The 15,774-nt window shown below is 39.9% G+C and overlaps 1 protein-coding gene and 1 long non-coding RNA gene across 4 annotated transcripts in view; one reads left to right on the top strand and one right to left on the bottom strand.

The window, feature by feature from the left end:
* The window catches only part of LOC117951206, a 10,170-nt gene extending 8,499 nt beyond the window's left edge, over positions 1 to 1,671 (top strand). Inside the window, exon 3 of the long non-coding RNA XR_004658089.1 lies at positions 1,660 to 1,671. This is a non-coding gene — a long non-coding RNA (uncharacterized LOC117951206). The remainder of the gene's footprint in view (positions 1 to 1,659) is intronic.
* etf1a (eukaryotic translation termination factor 1a) overlaps positions 1 to 7,943 on the bottom strand; it is an 8,086-nt gene extending 143 nt beyond the window's left edge. The window contains exons 1-11 of one of the 3 annotated variants that reach the window (XM_034882797.1): positions 7,766 to 7,943; positions 7,258 to 7,368; positions 5,309 to 5,484; positions 4,500 to 4,639; positions 4,226 to 4,364; positions 3,866 to 4,056; positions 2,651 to 2,780; positions 2,362 to 2,535; positions 2,197 to 2,261; positions 1,955 to 2,102; positions 1 to 611 (exon numbers count right to left, since the gene is read on the bottom strand). The exon at positions 1 to 611 is cut by the window's left edge and continues 143 nt beyond it. In XM_034882797.1, coding sequence (XP_034738688.1) covers positions 529 to 611; positions 1,955 to 2,102; positions 2,197 to 2,261; positions 2,362 to 2,535; positions 2,651 to 2,780; positions 3,866 to 4,056; positions 4,226 to 4,364; positions 4,500 to 4,639; positions 5,309 to 5,484; positions 7,258 to 7,343 — 1,332 coding nt within the window. In that variant the 5' untranslated portion in view covers positions 7,344 to 7,368; positions 7,766 to 7,943 and the 3' untranslated portion in view covers positions 1 to 528. The other 2 variants (XM_034882799.1, XM_034882798.1) reach the window with 2 other exon arrangements.
* Positions 7,944 to 15,774: the final 7,831 nt, after the last annotated feature.

Here is a 15,774-nt window from a genome sequence, read left to right as displayed (position 1 = left end):
AAAAAAAAAAAAAAAAAAAAAAGAGAGAGAAAGCATAGGAAAAGAGAGGGTAGGGACATGATGAAGCAAGAAAGTAAAATATATTTTCTATATGTGAGGAGTGAGTCCAAAGTTAATCTTCAGACCGGGTTGGGGACAGCGACGTATCTGGAAACTTGCTGTTGTGTTCATTCAAAATGGAGGGGAGGAGAAAAAAAATGAACAAAATGAGTCAAGTCCAATCCAACTAGGGGAAGGAACAAGCACTCTAAGGCAGGGATTTATTCAGGAAGGGCTTTCTCCCTCTCTGGATGAAAGAAAATCTCACTCCTCTTCAGCCTGTGTGATGCATTTTGTTGTGTGTACAGATGAAATGTATGCGCAAGTTTGGGTATGCAACAGGTAAATTGGAAGGTGTGTCTGTCATATATATGGTCATCACGGTTGCACCTCTCACTTGCTGCAAGAGAGGTGGCATTTTTCTTTCCAAATTTCTTCATTTATTCCTTTGATTTGCTTTTTTTCCTCCCAATATCAGTCCCCGACTACCTAGTAGTCATCCAAATCGAAGAACTCATCGTCCTCTCCTTGGTACTCCATGCCCTGGAAATCCACCCTGTACCGCAAGATACCTGAGGAACACAAAGATGATAGATTAGCGTTTAAGGTAACATGATGGGCGTCTTATGTCCTGTTTGGTTAGATTATGGTAGCATTAAAGGAAGGAAGGAATTTGTGTAAGGATAAGCTTAGATATGGGGGTTGGAGTATTTGTATCTAAAAAGCATGAATTCATGAAATCCTCTTTTTTGTAATACTTACCAAATTAAATAAAAACATCCCATTTACTTTTAGGTTAAAGAGGAAATGCACAGGTACTAGTATTCATTTGTTGTTTCTTAAATTTAAAAGATGTCCTGCCATTTAATTAACTTGCCATCACCAGCTCTACATTCTAGACCCACAATGATTCCTGCTAAACGTTCTCCATCACACCAAAGACTTTGCATGATAAAAGGCCTCTGTCATGCTAACGTCTACTGGAAAACACATCAGTATGAAAAGAACTTACCTGTAGCAGGAAACCATGTTATATTTTGAAAACTTGTTTACTACTCTTCAGGACAAGTGACCTTCAAATACTTGGAACGGAAAGGACAATGTGAAGCCTTTATTGATCACATGGGGAATTTCTAGTGCCTACCTACCTGGGAGGACATACAGTGCAAATACAGGACAGTGATATTAGAAAATTCAGGGTGCTTTTAACTCGCCTTCACTATGCCTCATTTCTTTACGTAAAGATCTCCTAAATAAAACTTAGAGGTTGGCCAGAGGACAGGAGGAAAGTAAAGAGAACCGAACGGAGACAGTATGTCCCCTCTACTGTATCAAAATCCATATCAAGTGGTCCAATAACATGTCGCCTATCTAGTTAAAGTGCAAGGGTCTTGTACTTCACTCTCCTGTAGCCATGGTTACATGAAAAGTTATTTCCTAAAAGTAGTCCGAAAGTGCATCCTTTAAGGCAAATCAGTCATAATCTACAATGTAAAGGTTATCGTCTTGAGATCATGGAAGCAAGCCAATGATTATTATTAGCTTGTGACATTCTTGCAATCATACAGCCATGGCTATCACTGTCTAACTGTTGCTAATCTCAGCATAAAGTTAATTTAGGTAGCAGCTTTCCTGAAAGTCACTTGTCTAAATTGATACAAAGCAGTTGTGTAGTTGATAATAGAAAGGCTTGTTTCCTACACTATTCCAGGTTGCAAATGAAAAGCACGGTGGAAGCCTAAAAAATGCATGATGGCATTAGCCTGCTCCCTCTAGTTTAAGAGCAGTACATTTACTTATTAAGTCACAAAAAAAATAATGAATGTAATACCACTGAACTACACATATCGTCCTTTCTTCCTAACTTTGTTGTACAAATGTATAGCTCTACAGTCATAAACAACAGTGTCCTCACCCCCAATGCCTCCAAAGCCCTTGACAAACTGGGACCCTTCCTGGCTCTTGTCTGTGACTATCTCCAGCGTGGCTCCAAATTTCTTGTAGTTGTTGGCAAACCACTCCAGCAGTGGCATGCTCTCGATCAACTCGTGTTCCTGCCCCGTCTACAAAAATAATCAGAGTCAGCGTCAGATGACATGATGGGTAATGGATCCAATTTAAAATCAAAAAGGATCTGTCCATCCTTGTAGTGCTCACCTCCTTGTCTGTAAAGTGAGACTTGTCTTTCTCCTGCTCTGGCGTCAAGTACAAAGTCTTCTCATCTGAAAGCCAAAGAAAAGACATGAAGATTATAGCATATTATTTCTTTTCAATATATTAGTTTCTCAGCAATGGTAGATGTGATATTTGTTGTTTGTGTACCGTTCTCTGCTCCGTTGCTCTCTGCCCCATGTACACGTAGAATGTAACGCATGGTGTCTAAATTTTCGTAGACTATAAGGATCTCCACTGCTCCCATCTCCAGGGCTTTAAGTGTGTCCTCCACACCGAAACAGTACTTCCCCGTGTCCTGACTGATCTCATCAAAGTACCGCCCTGGAAAGAGGGACAACCAGTAAAATCTCTACCACGACAAAAGCTTTTGTTTTCTTTAAGAGTCATTGGAGACACATAAAAACAGCTGTTCCAGTGTGTCAATAGGAAAACCAACCTATGAGCTTCTTTTCCTGGATGAACTTGACATTAGAGAGAACCTCTGCCGAGAGCTCAATAGCCTGATTGAAACCATTCTCTCCACCGTAGGAGATATCCACCAGCTTCAAAACCTTGGCCTGTAACCTCTGTAGAAAACAAACACACACAAACATAGGTTAAACACACTATAGAGATAAGCACACACACACAGTGTGGCAGGATATCTTCGAAAAGACCACTTAAAAAGTGCTCTAAGCAATGTTGGGTGACGTTACTTCTTGTTGACATTGAAAGTACTTTCAAACTAAACAAGAATAGCTTTCCCCTCCCTTCTGTGCAAACAACCCCCCCCCCCAACAATAAAATCCTTCTTGTATGTTATTACCTGGAACAATGCTTCTGTATGCGTCGTGGTGCAGGTGGGCATGGTTTATATGTTTTTGCCATTTGTAGACCTTGGGCTGTCTACAGAGGCGGCAGTTTTTTTAACAGTGTGATCTGGGGACAGGCAGCCCACGGATAGTGAGATGTTTGCTGTATGTGACAACAAATGTTGTAGCCTCAAACATGCGTGACATCATTTAGAGCACCTTTACAGTCACCAGTGTTAAGACTGCCAGTGCTCCGGGGAAAGCACACCCAAAAAAACTGCAATCCTTAGCTCCCAATAATGTCTGGGACCATTTTCAACATGTTTTTGTTTATCATGTAAATATTCAATCCTTTTACAAATATACTAAAGTATTCAAAATAGGTTAAATTAACTAAGGTTTCAAAATAGGTTTGAGGGAAGAACTATGGTACAGCTGTGTACAGTATATACACAAAGTTTAAAAGAATTCTTAGCATTTGAAATAAACTGCTACAAGTGCAAGAAACCCAGTAAACCCCATTGTATTTACCAAGCATACAAACAGTACCTACAGGATGCAAAAACTGTGTAAATCTTCACACTAAGTATTACTTTGGGGGGTATTCATAATATTTTCTATTTATTGCTGTACAGCTAGTGTGTTTGTTTCCTAAAGCACAAAACTAAGATAATAAAAAATGACTGAGTTATCTTTACTAGAGATTTTAGTTGATTTCATTTTGTATTTTCGTTTGGTTGTATCTATGTGCATTTGTCTGAAATCAATTTTTTTTGGCAACATTCCCATTAATTCATTACTGATATATTACATAGTAAAAACTTAATTGGCACTGCTTTTTTATCATAACACAAACTTACTGGGTCGAACATGTCTGACTGGCTGAGCTCGGTCTTGAAGTCGGCAGAGCCAGCCAAGACCATTCCTGCCACATTTACTTTGTCGTTGGACACAAAGAGCTGGACAGCCGTCTCAGCCACCTTTCTCACATAGTTGTGTCTCTTCTCCATTCTCAGACGAGCAAAACGCAGTGCAGACTGCCCTCCTCTGCCTGAAATAAAGATGAAGAATAACAACCACCATCTTTAGAATGTTTCTTTCTCGGAAAAACTAAGAGCCACAGACTAATACACAGCAATACTTAAGCAACAGTCTACTGATCCTTGCTGTGCAGTTGAAAATATCAGGTTCAGTGTTTTGTGAGTATTGTGGGTCAGTACCGTGCTTCTTGGGTAGGTCCACAGTGAACTTGTGCAGCACCTCCCTGGTGTTGCCCTGCAGTGTGCCGAACAGCGCCCCACTACCGTCGATCACAATAAAGCCAAACTTACTGTCATCAGAGAGCAGGGCTGTCAATGCCTATGTTAGGGGAGAGTGATGGAAGAATGGATTATGAGAATGTACCAGAAATCAAGGGCAATATAGATTAAAGAGAAGTTTATGTCTGTACAAGAAAGATATATGTGCAGACAAAAAACAAACAAAAGCTGTCACCTCGGTATGGAACTTATTGTCGCAGAGGTACAGGGAGGTGTTGATTGGCTTAAAAGGCTCAAAGTCGATGTTGACTTTCTTCTCCTTGCCTTCCTCGGTCACAATGGTGCCACAGTACACAACCAAACCATTAGGTGGCACTGGCAAGAGAGAAAGGTCAGAGGCCAATAGATTAGACAAACATTAGTTTTTTTTTGAACGACAGATGAATAACAATGCACAGTTTCTTAAGGGTAGGTCAGCATCATCAACCTTTCTAAAATGTGTTAATTCACATTTTGCACTCTAGGTTCTGAAGGGCCATACACGCCAACATAAATGCCACAAAATACTGTAACAAAATGTCAAATGTCCCTGGAATGTTTTTCTATTATGATGTATGACCTGTACTGATAGGTATTAAACACTATTCTCTAATGCTTATAACAACCTTCTTTACAATTTAATGGTACAACCACCACATATTGTGCTAGTTACACACTGCCGTCTCATGTTCCAACTGGTCAGAAGCTGCAAGGAGGTGCATAACACACCATATACACATGGAAAAAATGTACACACTGAGACATTACATTTATGTAATTTCCAGTTCAATCTAGACCTATTGTAACTTAAAACCTGTTTCATCTATAAATCTGGACTTCTGTTATCAATTATTATTTAGCAGCTTTTGCCACAGCATTTGAAATGATATCTTTCCATCAGTAACATATAACTAAATGTCATTCATTCTGCCCAGCTGCCACTTAAAACAAAATCCCACATGGAAGCCAGTAGGGTATTATGTGGGTTTTCACTGCAACACATACCCTTGTTGTAGAGTTTTAGTCTTTGCTGTACAGAGGTGATGGCTCCGAGAACAGAGAGCCTGTTGACTCTGCTCTTAATGTTGGAAGCGGTGCCAAACTCATCAGCCAACATCTTGGCCACTCTAGATATCTGGTCCTTGGGAGGGATGATCAGTGAGATCATACTGGTGCCATTACTAGAAAGACAGAGAGGATTTAATGTAAACATGTAGGCATCAGGGATGGAACAGTTCAAATTAAAAAAATCTTAACTATATGGTCCACTGGTCACAGTTTCAATAGGATGCTGCATTTAGGAAGCCATAACGTAGGAAGGAGTAACTGCTTCTCCCAGCAGCAGGTAAACAGGCTTTCCATGCAAATTCAGACAGGCCAATCAAATTATTAACTAAGCATTGGGTGCAAATGATAATCAGTCATAGAGGATGTTGGATTTCAGCATATGATTAAAGTACTTAAGCCGCACTATACTATTCCCTATTGCGGCCTTTTTAGCCACGCAGTAAATCTTGAACTGTGTTTTTTAAATGAAAATACAATGAATAGCGCAGCATTGTTTGAAAATAGTGTACAATGTGTGTTTGGATTATGTTGCACTTTGTGTTTTATTCTTTTAATAACACTAATTTTGTCAAGGCAAACAGTTTTGTAATTGGCAATGCCCTTCTCCAAATAACATACCAAACTGAACCAAAAACCGTGACTTTTGTAACCCCTTTCACCCCTATTAGGCGTACATACCCAAAAGATGCTATGCGATGAAGTGTCAACTCACTATAAACATTACTGTTTATCATTTCAACAGTGTAACAGAATAAACATAGCAACATAATTCATACTAATACAATAGGTGTTATCCACACTAGATATATTCAACATTCATTATTTTGAACTGCAACTTTGACCTGCTCATTTGTATTTCTTTCAAGTTAAAGACAATGCCTCTTGTTTTGTAAACAAGCAACCTACCCATGCAAAGTATCACCTTGACAAGGTCTGACAGGTTAATACTTTTAGTTACATAGTAAACAATATCTGCCCTTGAAGGGATAACTGTTTCAGTTCCACTGCTCCACACACACTCTCTCTCTCTCTCTCTCTCCATTCACTGCAAGTCAAAAGACAAAGCATACCAATACAGGCTGACACTGCACACCCACACGGGAGCAGGTAGCAGCGGCCGGATGAATATAGGGCAAACGGTCAACTGTGTGTGACATGGCAGACGGTGGAGCACAGGACAACAGATTCTGCGCAACACTGGCGGAAAGCAAGCTACAAGCAATTGTAGTAACATCCACATTTTGTGTTTGATAATTCAAAAGGCCACAATGTACCAACCAACTAGAATTCTTTTCAACTGACCATTTTGTAGCCACTAAATCTTTAGTGAACGCTGAATAGCCCGCCTGCCATGAGGTAACTAACTAAGTGGACTCTTAGGGGAAATAAGAGGCTCTGCCATATGCTTTACATGTAAAAAGGCCAGGCGGATTTCTTCTAAGTTGTGGAACGAGTATATCGAGCATGTGGAAGTCCAACTGTAAGCTAGCCGACCTCCCTCTCTCAACGTGCTTTCTTGTTAAAGACACCCATGGCGGCCTCATTCCAGATATGACGTCTATTAGCAACATAGCTAACACTACCGCTGGTAGCTTCATACAATTTGAAGGGCTTTGAGGCCACATTCTCCGCAATGCCATCCATGACAGAGACATATTGAAACATACGTTCTTCCATATTAACCTCAAGATAGGCTAAAGGCGACAGCTAGCAATTAGCAAGCAAAGGCTATGGTAAGCTAAGTTAGCTATGCGCTAAGCTAACCACTCCCAAATTCGGCCCCACTTATCCGATCTCCAGCTGTTGTGACGGTCAACATTCACACCGTCACCTTGTACAGGTGGCCCCGCCAATGAACTGACTCGCAGTTCAAATCGATCACTTACCCACGGGCAGCTTCCAAACTTTTGATCAGCTTCTTGATTTTCCATATCTCCACGTTCCTGTCCGCCGCGCTGGGGTCGTCCGCCATCTTTCTGCTGTAATCTGTTCAGCACCTAAAAAGACGTGAAAAAAGAAGAGTAACAGTTATGCGCTAAACCGGCAAGTAAAGAGATTGGCCAATAGTCACAATCTTATTAGGCTGGCAAAATCTGTGTCCTAACCAGCTGGTCTAGGGAGCTCTCTAACCTAGTGGCGCGGTGTCCGTTAGGCGCCTGGCCAGTTAGCTACGTTACTGGAAGCTGGGCTGACCGTGAAGAAGAGACTCTAGCCGGGCTGTCTCCCTCAGTTGAGCGCGCGGAGAATAACAGGCCTACAGTCTGCCAGGCCCTAGCGTCCACCCTGTTCTTATCTAACACGACCTACTTTCTCCCCTAACTTTACTCCTGGAAACCAACTGTCAGCTTTTCAGATGTTGAGTATATCTCAGCATAAATGGAGCCGGTACAGTACCTGCCTCGGACAACGCCGCTCCGCTCCGCTATCTGTGTATCCGTTGCGCTACGTCGAGTCGGTGGTCCGAGGAGTGACGTTGCCTTCCCGACCGGTTTCTCTCCTACACACGCTGCGCGTGGTGCTAACGACTGTGCTCACATGTGGGAGGTGGTTTGAATTGTAGCGTTTACTTCCTGGAAACCACATAGAAACCAATAACAGCTCTTGACTAGTACGTCAATCATAAAAATCGAAGCAACAATTGGACAAAAGCTAATAACATCCTCAACATTTTTTTTTTTTTACTGTTGCTTCTACAAGAATTTGTACTAAACAGATATTGGTGTCTTTGTATTACATTGTCTGCTAGCCCAGGCTGCTTATGTGAGAGCTGTCCATTTAGCCGATTGTGAAATGTGACATATCAGGCCACTAAACAGGTTTGCCGGAAAAAAATTCTAGGCTAGGGGAGAGCTGGGACAGTTGAAACACATTTTAATCAAACGTAATTTACAAAGCGATCATATCGCACTGAAAGCTAACATTTTGTTATTAGCAACTTACAAATACAGTTGCATTTTCAGATTTGAACAAAACCGTTCAGGATGTATTACAGCAAAAGTGGGACGTGCGTAATGTTTCATCTGTCCCTCCTGTACGGGACGAACGAAACATATAAACTCCCCACGAGTTATATATTTATATATCGTGAATGGTAGTTCCAAAAGGTGTTAATATAGGTTGTTGCAGGGCGTCTTTGTGAATGTCTGTTAACTCATTATGCCGTCATCGTGAGCGTGTATGAAGCTGTAATTATCATGTAGGCCTACTGTGGATGAATCTGCCATTTGTATAGCTAGAACCGTAGGTTTTCCATTTATATCGTGTTTCTATCGTGGAAAATGTCGTTTCACTAAGTATTTACGTGGGTAAGACCACTAACGACCTAGACCACGACCCAACCATCAGTAGGATGAGATAGGATAACTCGACCCCCCCTACCTGGTGGGCCCAGATATATTTTCATCTTTCTAAAACTGCTTTTCCATGTCTCACCTCGATAAAAGATTGTATAAACACAGAAATACATGGAGTTACAGCCAGGTCGGGGACAAAACAGCTGTTTCAACTTTCCCTAACATGCATTGCCTGTTTGTCTTTCCATGTAAACAAACCTGCAATATTAAAGTCTGGGATTGTGGAGAGCACTAAATGGTCTACTGCATGTAGTTAAACCTTTACATTAAAAACACTCAATAATAATCCCAAAAATGTAATGTAATGTAATGTGACCATCAAACTCGTTTATCGGCTGTAACGCAGTGATAAAAGGAAATAACAGGAAGATATTTGGCTGATAGAGGGAGGTTAACATGCTCTTTTTTTTTACTCTATCTTTTGACCTAAAGAAGTCTGTCTAGCATCATTGCACTCGGACAAAACTGGAATGTTTCATTCGCCCCGCGTTTCAATTGTCCCAGCTCTCCCCTAGGCTACTTTTCAATCAGAAAAGTACATCAACTGTTCAATTATTTCATATCCTTACACATTTTCTCTGACAAATCACATTTTCTGAATGTGCTGTGAAGGCAAACTCCACATGTTGTTAAAGAACATTATTATAGGCCTAATCTTCAGGTTTCACTTGTCAAAATACAGAACCAAGATTTTTTTTTATGTTCTCAAAACTGAATTCTACCCACCTATTGTACACAACTATTTTGTGATGAGGTGTCTTGAATGTTTCCTTTGTGTATTCAAGTCAGCAGGGATCAGCCATCCTATAAGGGTTGTGGCAATGTGGCTTCCAAACGGCTGAGTGGGCTCTTTCAAGCCAGAGAAAGGTTAGCTGCTTAGTGTGCCTGGTGGTATAGAAGGCTTTAAAGAAAATGGATAACCATAAAGAAATCTAGCAGTGTGCTACAAACCAGGAAACTCAGTAATCTAATTATCTTATTTTGTTGAGGTTGATGATGCAGATGCATATTATTGGGTGGGATGCTGAATGAGCTGTGTGTAAGCACAAGATTGCAGTGTTAGGATGGTGTAAGTATAGTTTAGATCTGATTAGGGTTATAGGTTGCTCCGCAACACAACAATTAACTGCTGAGCCTTCTGTAGGTGGGTCATATTTAGTGAAATATATCAGTTTCTCCTTTTTACTCTTAGAATATTTGGTCTTTAATGACATCTGGTTCTTTTTGTATAGGAGAAAAAGAAATGGTGTTAAAACTTTACTTAACAGTTTGAACTCAGTCAGAACAGAACACAAATTTGATACAACAAAAGTAGTTTTATCTAAAAGGTTTATGTTCACTGTTAATACTACATCTATGTTTTTTTTTTATGTGTATGCTACACATATGTTGTATGTTGAAGTTTAATCTCATCCATCTTTGGACACCTGCTGTTTAGAAAAATGAAGAAGCAAATGTGGAATACATTTGTTGCACATGTTTTTCCCCCTCTTTGTAAATAACTCTCAGGGGAGTGAAGTGCAATCCCTGGGAACATCAAAAGCCTAGTATTTTCTAATCAGCAAGTTGGCCCTGAGGTCTGAATCTGTCACTTTTCCTGTTATGTTTCCATTGTTCACAATATCATTCCACGTAGCTATGATTAAAGGATATCTTTACCAGAACAGGCTGGCAGTGAGAGCCTGCAGCAGAAGCAAAAAGTCAAACATGTATAAGGACAATACAATAGTCTGGCATACTTCCCTTTTAGACATCTACACAGAAGCAACCTGCATATTTTCTTTTACATAGACCAGTGGAAGATATAGCCTGTACACATTTACAGCACTAGATGGCAGCATTGGTTAAAGGAGAAATGAATGGTTTCTTCAGTATCTGACTTGTTTTCATTAGTTGATGAAGAAGCATCATATCGCTGGAGGTTTATTTATAATATTTTTTGCAGTGCTCAATGGGACACTCAAGTCAGTTCTTGTTGTGTATTTATTCTACTAATTATGGCATGCAGTTTGTAAGTCTTTATTAGGTTGCCATATGCTTGATATTAGTCAGTGCCTTTAGTGAATTGTGATTGTTTCTCTCAGAATAAACATCTGTTTGTGCATGAAGCTACAAACTTAAGGATTATCTTTGTGGTATTACCCATCTCTGATGAACTGGGGGAGTAGGAGGAGGTGGGTGGAGCTTGTGTCTGGATCTGACACATACAGGATAGCTACATCATTGAGAAAAAGTGATATTGCAGTTTGTGCAACTGATTGCCCCCAAAATTGTCCAGCACTGATATCAGCACCAATTCATCACCATCTGTCGACTATCAGAGCTGTAATGATCTGTCCCTTGGAAATGGATGGTGCTTGCTGTGCTGTGGCTGAGAGCTGTCTTGGCCAGGGCCGCTATTTCTCATTTCACCTAGTTGTCACACATGAGCATTCAGATGAGCAGAGAAGGTTGACAGGTTGTTGAAAACTCACCCTTTTAGCTAAATAAGACACTATTTCCTATAACAGCAGCAAGAAGTACAATCAGCACAAGAGTTTATATCAGGGCTTTTTTAGCCCAGATTTTAGGTGTGAAATATTCCCGTGATCCCAGCAGTTAGTGTTGTTAAGTTTTTGTGAAGATCTGATCAAGTTATGATTTATTTTTATTTTTTTAGGAGCTCTGAAAGAGCTTCAAATATACAATTAAACTATAACACTGATAACCTATTTAGTGTTTTTCAATTAAGAATATAGCAGATAAATCAACACAAATCATTATTGTCTTGTTATCAAGAAGAACATTTACTGCATATGATCTCAACTTAACATGTATCTACAATTTAACACAAATCACATACTCAGATATTTTATTATATTCAGGTTTTCAATGCACCCATACATTTGAATGTTTTGTGCTTTTGTATTGATGCTTTTACATTCTGTTTTATACCCTTGACCAGAAAAGACACTACTTTACTTAAACTCTATTTTATTTATTTGTAATAACACATAAAATAAACTTGAACATTGTGAGACTACTTACCCGTTCAGAACTGTAACCTCTAAGTTATATTGTTATTGTTAATAGATAGAGTACTTGTCGGCTAGTTCTTTAGAAGTGTTCCATAAAAGTGTAGCCAATATGGCTGCTCTTCCAGATGCCACACTGTGCTCTTGTATCAGGAAAGACCCTGTGCAAATATGCCCTATGTAGGTAATAATGTCCTAGTAGGAGTGACTAATACATCTTTGTTGTCATAGTGGCCATAGGAAGGAAGCATTCTGAGTGTGTGTGTGTGCTGTGTACATAGGTATTCATGTGCAGGTGTTATGGAGAGGGCAACCAAAAACAGATGCCACCATGCAGGTTCACAGGTCTCTATTTCCCATGCATCCGTGACCATCTGCTTAAGATAGGGTTGAGTGAAGGTGGGACTCTCAGGAGTATTCAAGGACGCAGGCTTGCATGTCATCACGGAGAAATGCGATTGGGGTAAAAAGACATAGGATTGAGGAGGCATCTAATCAGACACTTCCATAAAGAGGCAGGTGCTTACATAATCAGAGCACATTGACGAACCCTTTGACATGGAAGTTGTGAAGCGTCTTGGCTGCATATCTGAGAGAGCATCATTCTGGACATGTAAAAGTTAATACAAAACTAATAACTAAAAAGACATTCAACAAACCAAAGCTCTGTGATACCTGTTTACCCTGACTTTTGCTGTAACTGACTTGTTAAAGCTTTAATGCTTACCCTTATATGAAAACTTTATTTGCCCCTTAGTGTGTGCAGTGCTGCTCTCGGTACCGACAAGGAAGGGAATTAAGCAGCACACATTCTCTGCTGACTAGCTAATCTGTGACTCAGGCTGTCTTTGTCTGTCCTCCCCAGTGAAAAAGAGGATCATAATCATCAGCATTTCAATAGCTTGCTTATGACTTAAACCAATCTTCTTAGGACGTGCTGTAATGGTATGAGAATGTACAACTGTTGGTGTCTGTCAGCTGTCTGCTGCACCACTGAGCTTTTGGTTCTAGGACAAGTGCAACAATTTGGGATTTCAGCAGCAGCAGGGGCATTTGGGTGCAAGTCTGTTTCTTTGTGTGCAAATCTTAGAGTTGACATTCCTGTCACATCTCAGGTTCTCTCACTACTGTCCACAGGGGCACAAGAAGATTTACAGATCTACGTCCTAAAATTAAGTGGATTAATCAGGAATGGAGAGTCAAGGTTGTCATAAATATAGATGAGGTCTTTTGAGGCATAGTGCGGGACACGCTTCATGTCCACATGGTGAAGGCTATTAGGAGTTTATCAGTGCAATGGATTAAGACCAATAACCTCAATCTAGAGGCCAAGACACAGTCAATCTTAATGATGCATTGGAAAGGGGTTAAACCCAAAGGTAATATGGACCAGCATGCCTGCCTACACCACTCACTGCCCCAAGGCATAATCCAATTGTCTTTCACGCCTCAGGAAGCGAGGAGTCCAGTGTATTTTACAGTTTAAGTTAGATTTTAAAACTGTTCTGCAGACTACTAAATATGAAAATAAAAGCAGAATTCCTTGAGCAACCAATGTGCTACCTTTCAATTTTAGACTGAAGGATAGTGTTGTGTTGATGTTAACACCTCTAGTTGATAAAGCCTGGTTGCCACACATCACTCCCCAAGGAGAGATGACTAGATGCTCCCATTAATCTCACATCTTCCCCCCAGCCTGATTGTATATACTCATTGCCAGCAATGTATACTGGAGAAACAGCATGAATGTATACGTACATTTGTACATGTAAAACAACACATTCTGTATGTGTATGCAAAAACTTACCAAATGCAGCTGTTCTGGAATATCTGTTCCATCCAACACCTGCCACACATACAAACAATGGATTTTTACATCTGATGGCTACATTACTTTGGTACAATATGCAAAGATGGAAAATTAACAGAATCAAAGTCACGCCTAACTTATTGTTTGCCTAGATGAATCTATAGCATTTACTGGGGTGGTATCTCTGGGCACCAGAGATGCTGAGGTCTTGGTCGTCACTCCTAGGAAAAAAACAAGTTTTCATACTAGTGAGTCTAGTACATTTTATTTTTTATTTTATATAGGTTTACTCAATTCATAAAAATACAAAAAAAAAACTGAATTTAAACACAAAATGTCAAGTCCTGACTGAAAAGGAGCAGAAAGAAGATTTGTTTTATAATTTAATCTGCCCCTCTTTCACAAAACATACATTAACAAAACAAATGTAAATGCAAGTAGATGCAGTAGTCCATGCCATCCCTCATGCAGTGCAGCTTTAAACCAGTCTGAAATCATAATTTGGAAACCACTACCATGACAACCTCATAGATAGACAGATAGGAAAAGAAAGATGGGAAAAGGGGAGGAAACGGGAGAAAGATGGTGGAAAATTGATTATCTTCGAGCTGCATTAATCACATTGACTACAGAAAGGGCATTACCAGTACAATGGATTTAATACAGCGTATTAAATGAAGACAAAGGCGTGTCCGGTGAAGCGGGCTTACTTTGAGGGATGATGAAGATGGGAATGATCAGAAGTCGATGCCATTTGGATGACATGCAGACATCCCAAAGTGAAATTATTTGTAAAAGTAAAAACTCTCCCAAATGCATTACTCAAAATCAACCTATACACGTATAATTGTGTGGGCTGTGTAATGTAATAATGTACTCTTAAAATTATTTTTTAACACACATAAAGAATGTGCTCAAGTCAATGTATGCAACCTATGTGTGTGTGTGTGTGTGTGTGTGTGTGTGTGTGTGTGTGTGTGTGTGTGTGTGTGTGTGTGTGTGTGTGTGTGTGTGTGTGTGTGTGTGCGAGCTCTGGTGCATGTAAAAGTGTAATTTGCAAAATATGTGTGTCTGCTGCTGGCACATGTAGACGACTGTTGCTGAAATGAGGACACTGAACAGACAGCATGAGACAGGGAGACTCATTTATTCAGACAAACATTGTGGAACTGTCACAGTGAAACTAAAAACTTTTCAGCTCATAATATTACCAATTTAACTAATAGAACAAAAACCCTTGCATATGTGGCCATTTGGTATACCATTTTTAAAAGACAAACCTGTAACATGTTTCTGAGTTAGTGTTTATCGTTGTGAATGTTTACATCTGTGTGTGCCTGTAGCCCAGAAGAAGCACCTCATAGCCAAAGGCTAAGACAATAGCCAGGCAGGATATCATAGCTCACTGACAACATCCTGAGAGGGCAACAGAGAAGACCAGTCTAAATGTGAAGCAGTATTTTCCTGCTTGAGTAATATATTTATTTAGCGCTGTTATGCAAAGCATTTTACAATTCAGCAGCGCAAACCCTAACCATTCAAAGGATTCTGGGATCCGTTGTCTTGCTCAACCCCACAATTAGTTGAGGACCCACTCTACCGGCTGAGCCACAACTGAGTAATTCAACTCATTTTATGATGAAATACTGATCCAAATGTATTTGCTATCAGCAGACAAATCACTTCATTTTAAAGCTCACAACAAACTAAAGATAGCGCTTTACATTCTACAATACAATGGCTTTTAGAACTGGTACTTCGAAGATATGTTGGTAAGATATAATACAGACAAATTGTATGATAAATATTATTTGAGCAGACTCCAAAGAGAAACTTGAACTTGCTTAGTTAAACTCACAGGCAACAAGCATCATACTTCTTCAAACAATAGTTGTTACTCTTTCAGATTTGTATCTTGAAAAGCCGACAGGTGAACCCTGTTTCTGTTATTTCCCATTGGGTCTGTGTAAATACTGTTTCAAAGAGGTCAAATTTGGTGTCAGACTATCTTGTTTATGAGGATTTTAGTCAGACCATGACTTGGTTGAAAAAGTTAGTTTTTTATTGGATTCATATGTTTCACAATGTAATAAAAGTAGCAATATTGGACTGCTCTGCGTGTCACGCAATCAGCATTTTGGTATTTTCCCCCTCTGAACTTGGGAGAAAAAGAAGAAGGCCATATTGCTGTGATCGCTGCGATGGACCAAAGCAGCAAGAACGTCA

This window comes from Etheostoma cragini, chromosome 10 (assembly GCF_013103735.1).
Source record: "Etheostoma cragini isolate CJK2018 chromosome 10, CSU_Ecrag_1.0, whole genome shotgun sequence".
In the NCBI taxonomy this organism is placed as follows: Eukaryota; Metazoa; Chordata; class Actinopteri; order Perciformes; family Percidae; genus Etheostoma; species Etheostoma cragini.
This window is presented reverse-complemented; position numbering and strand designations above follow the sequence as displayed.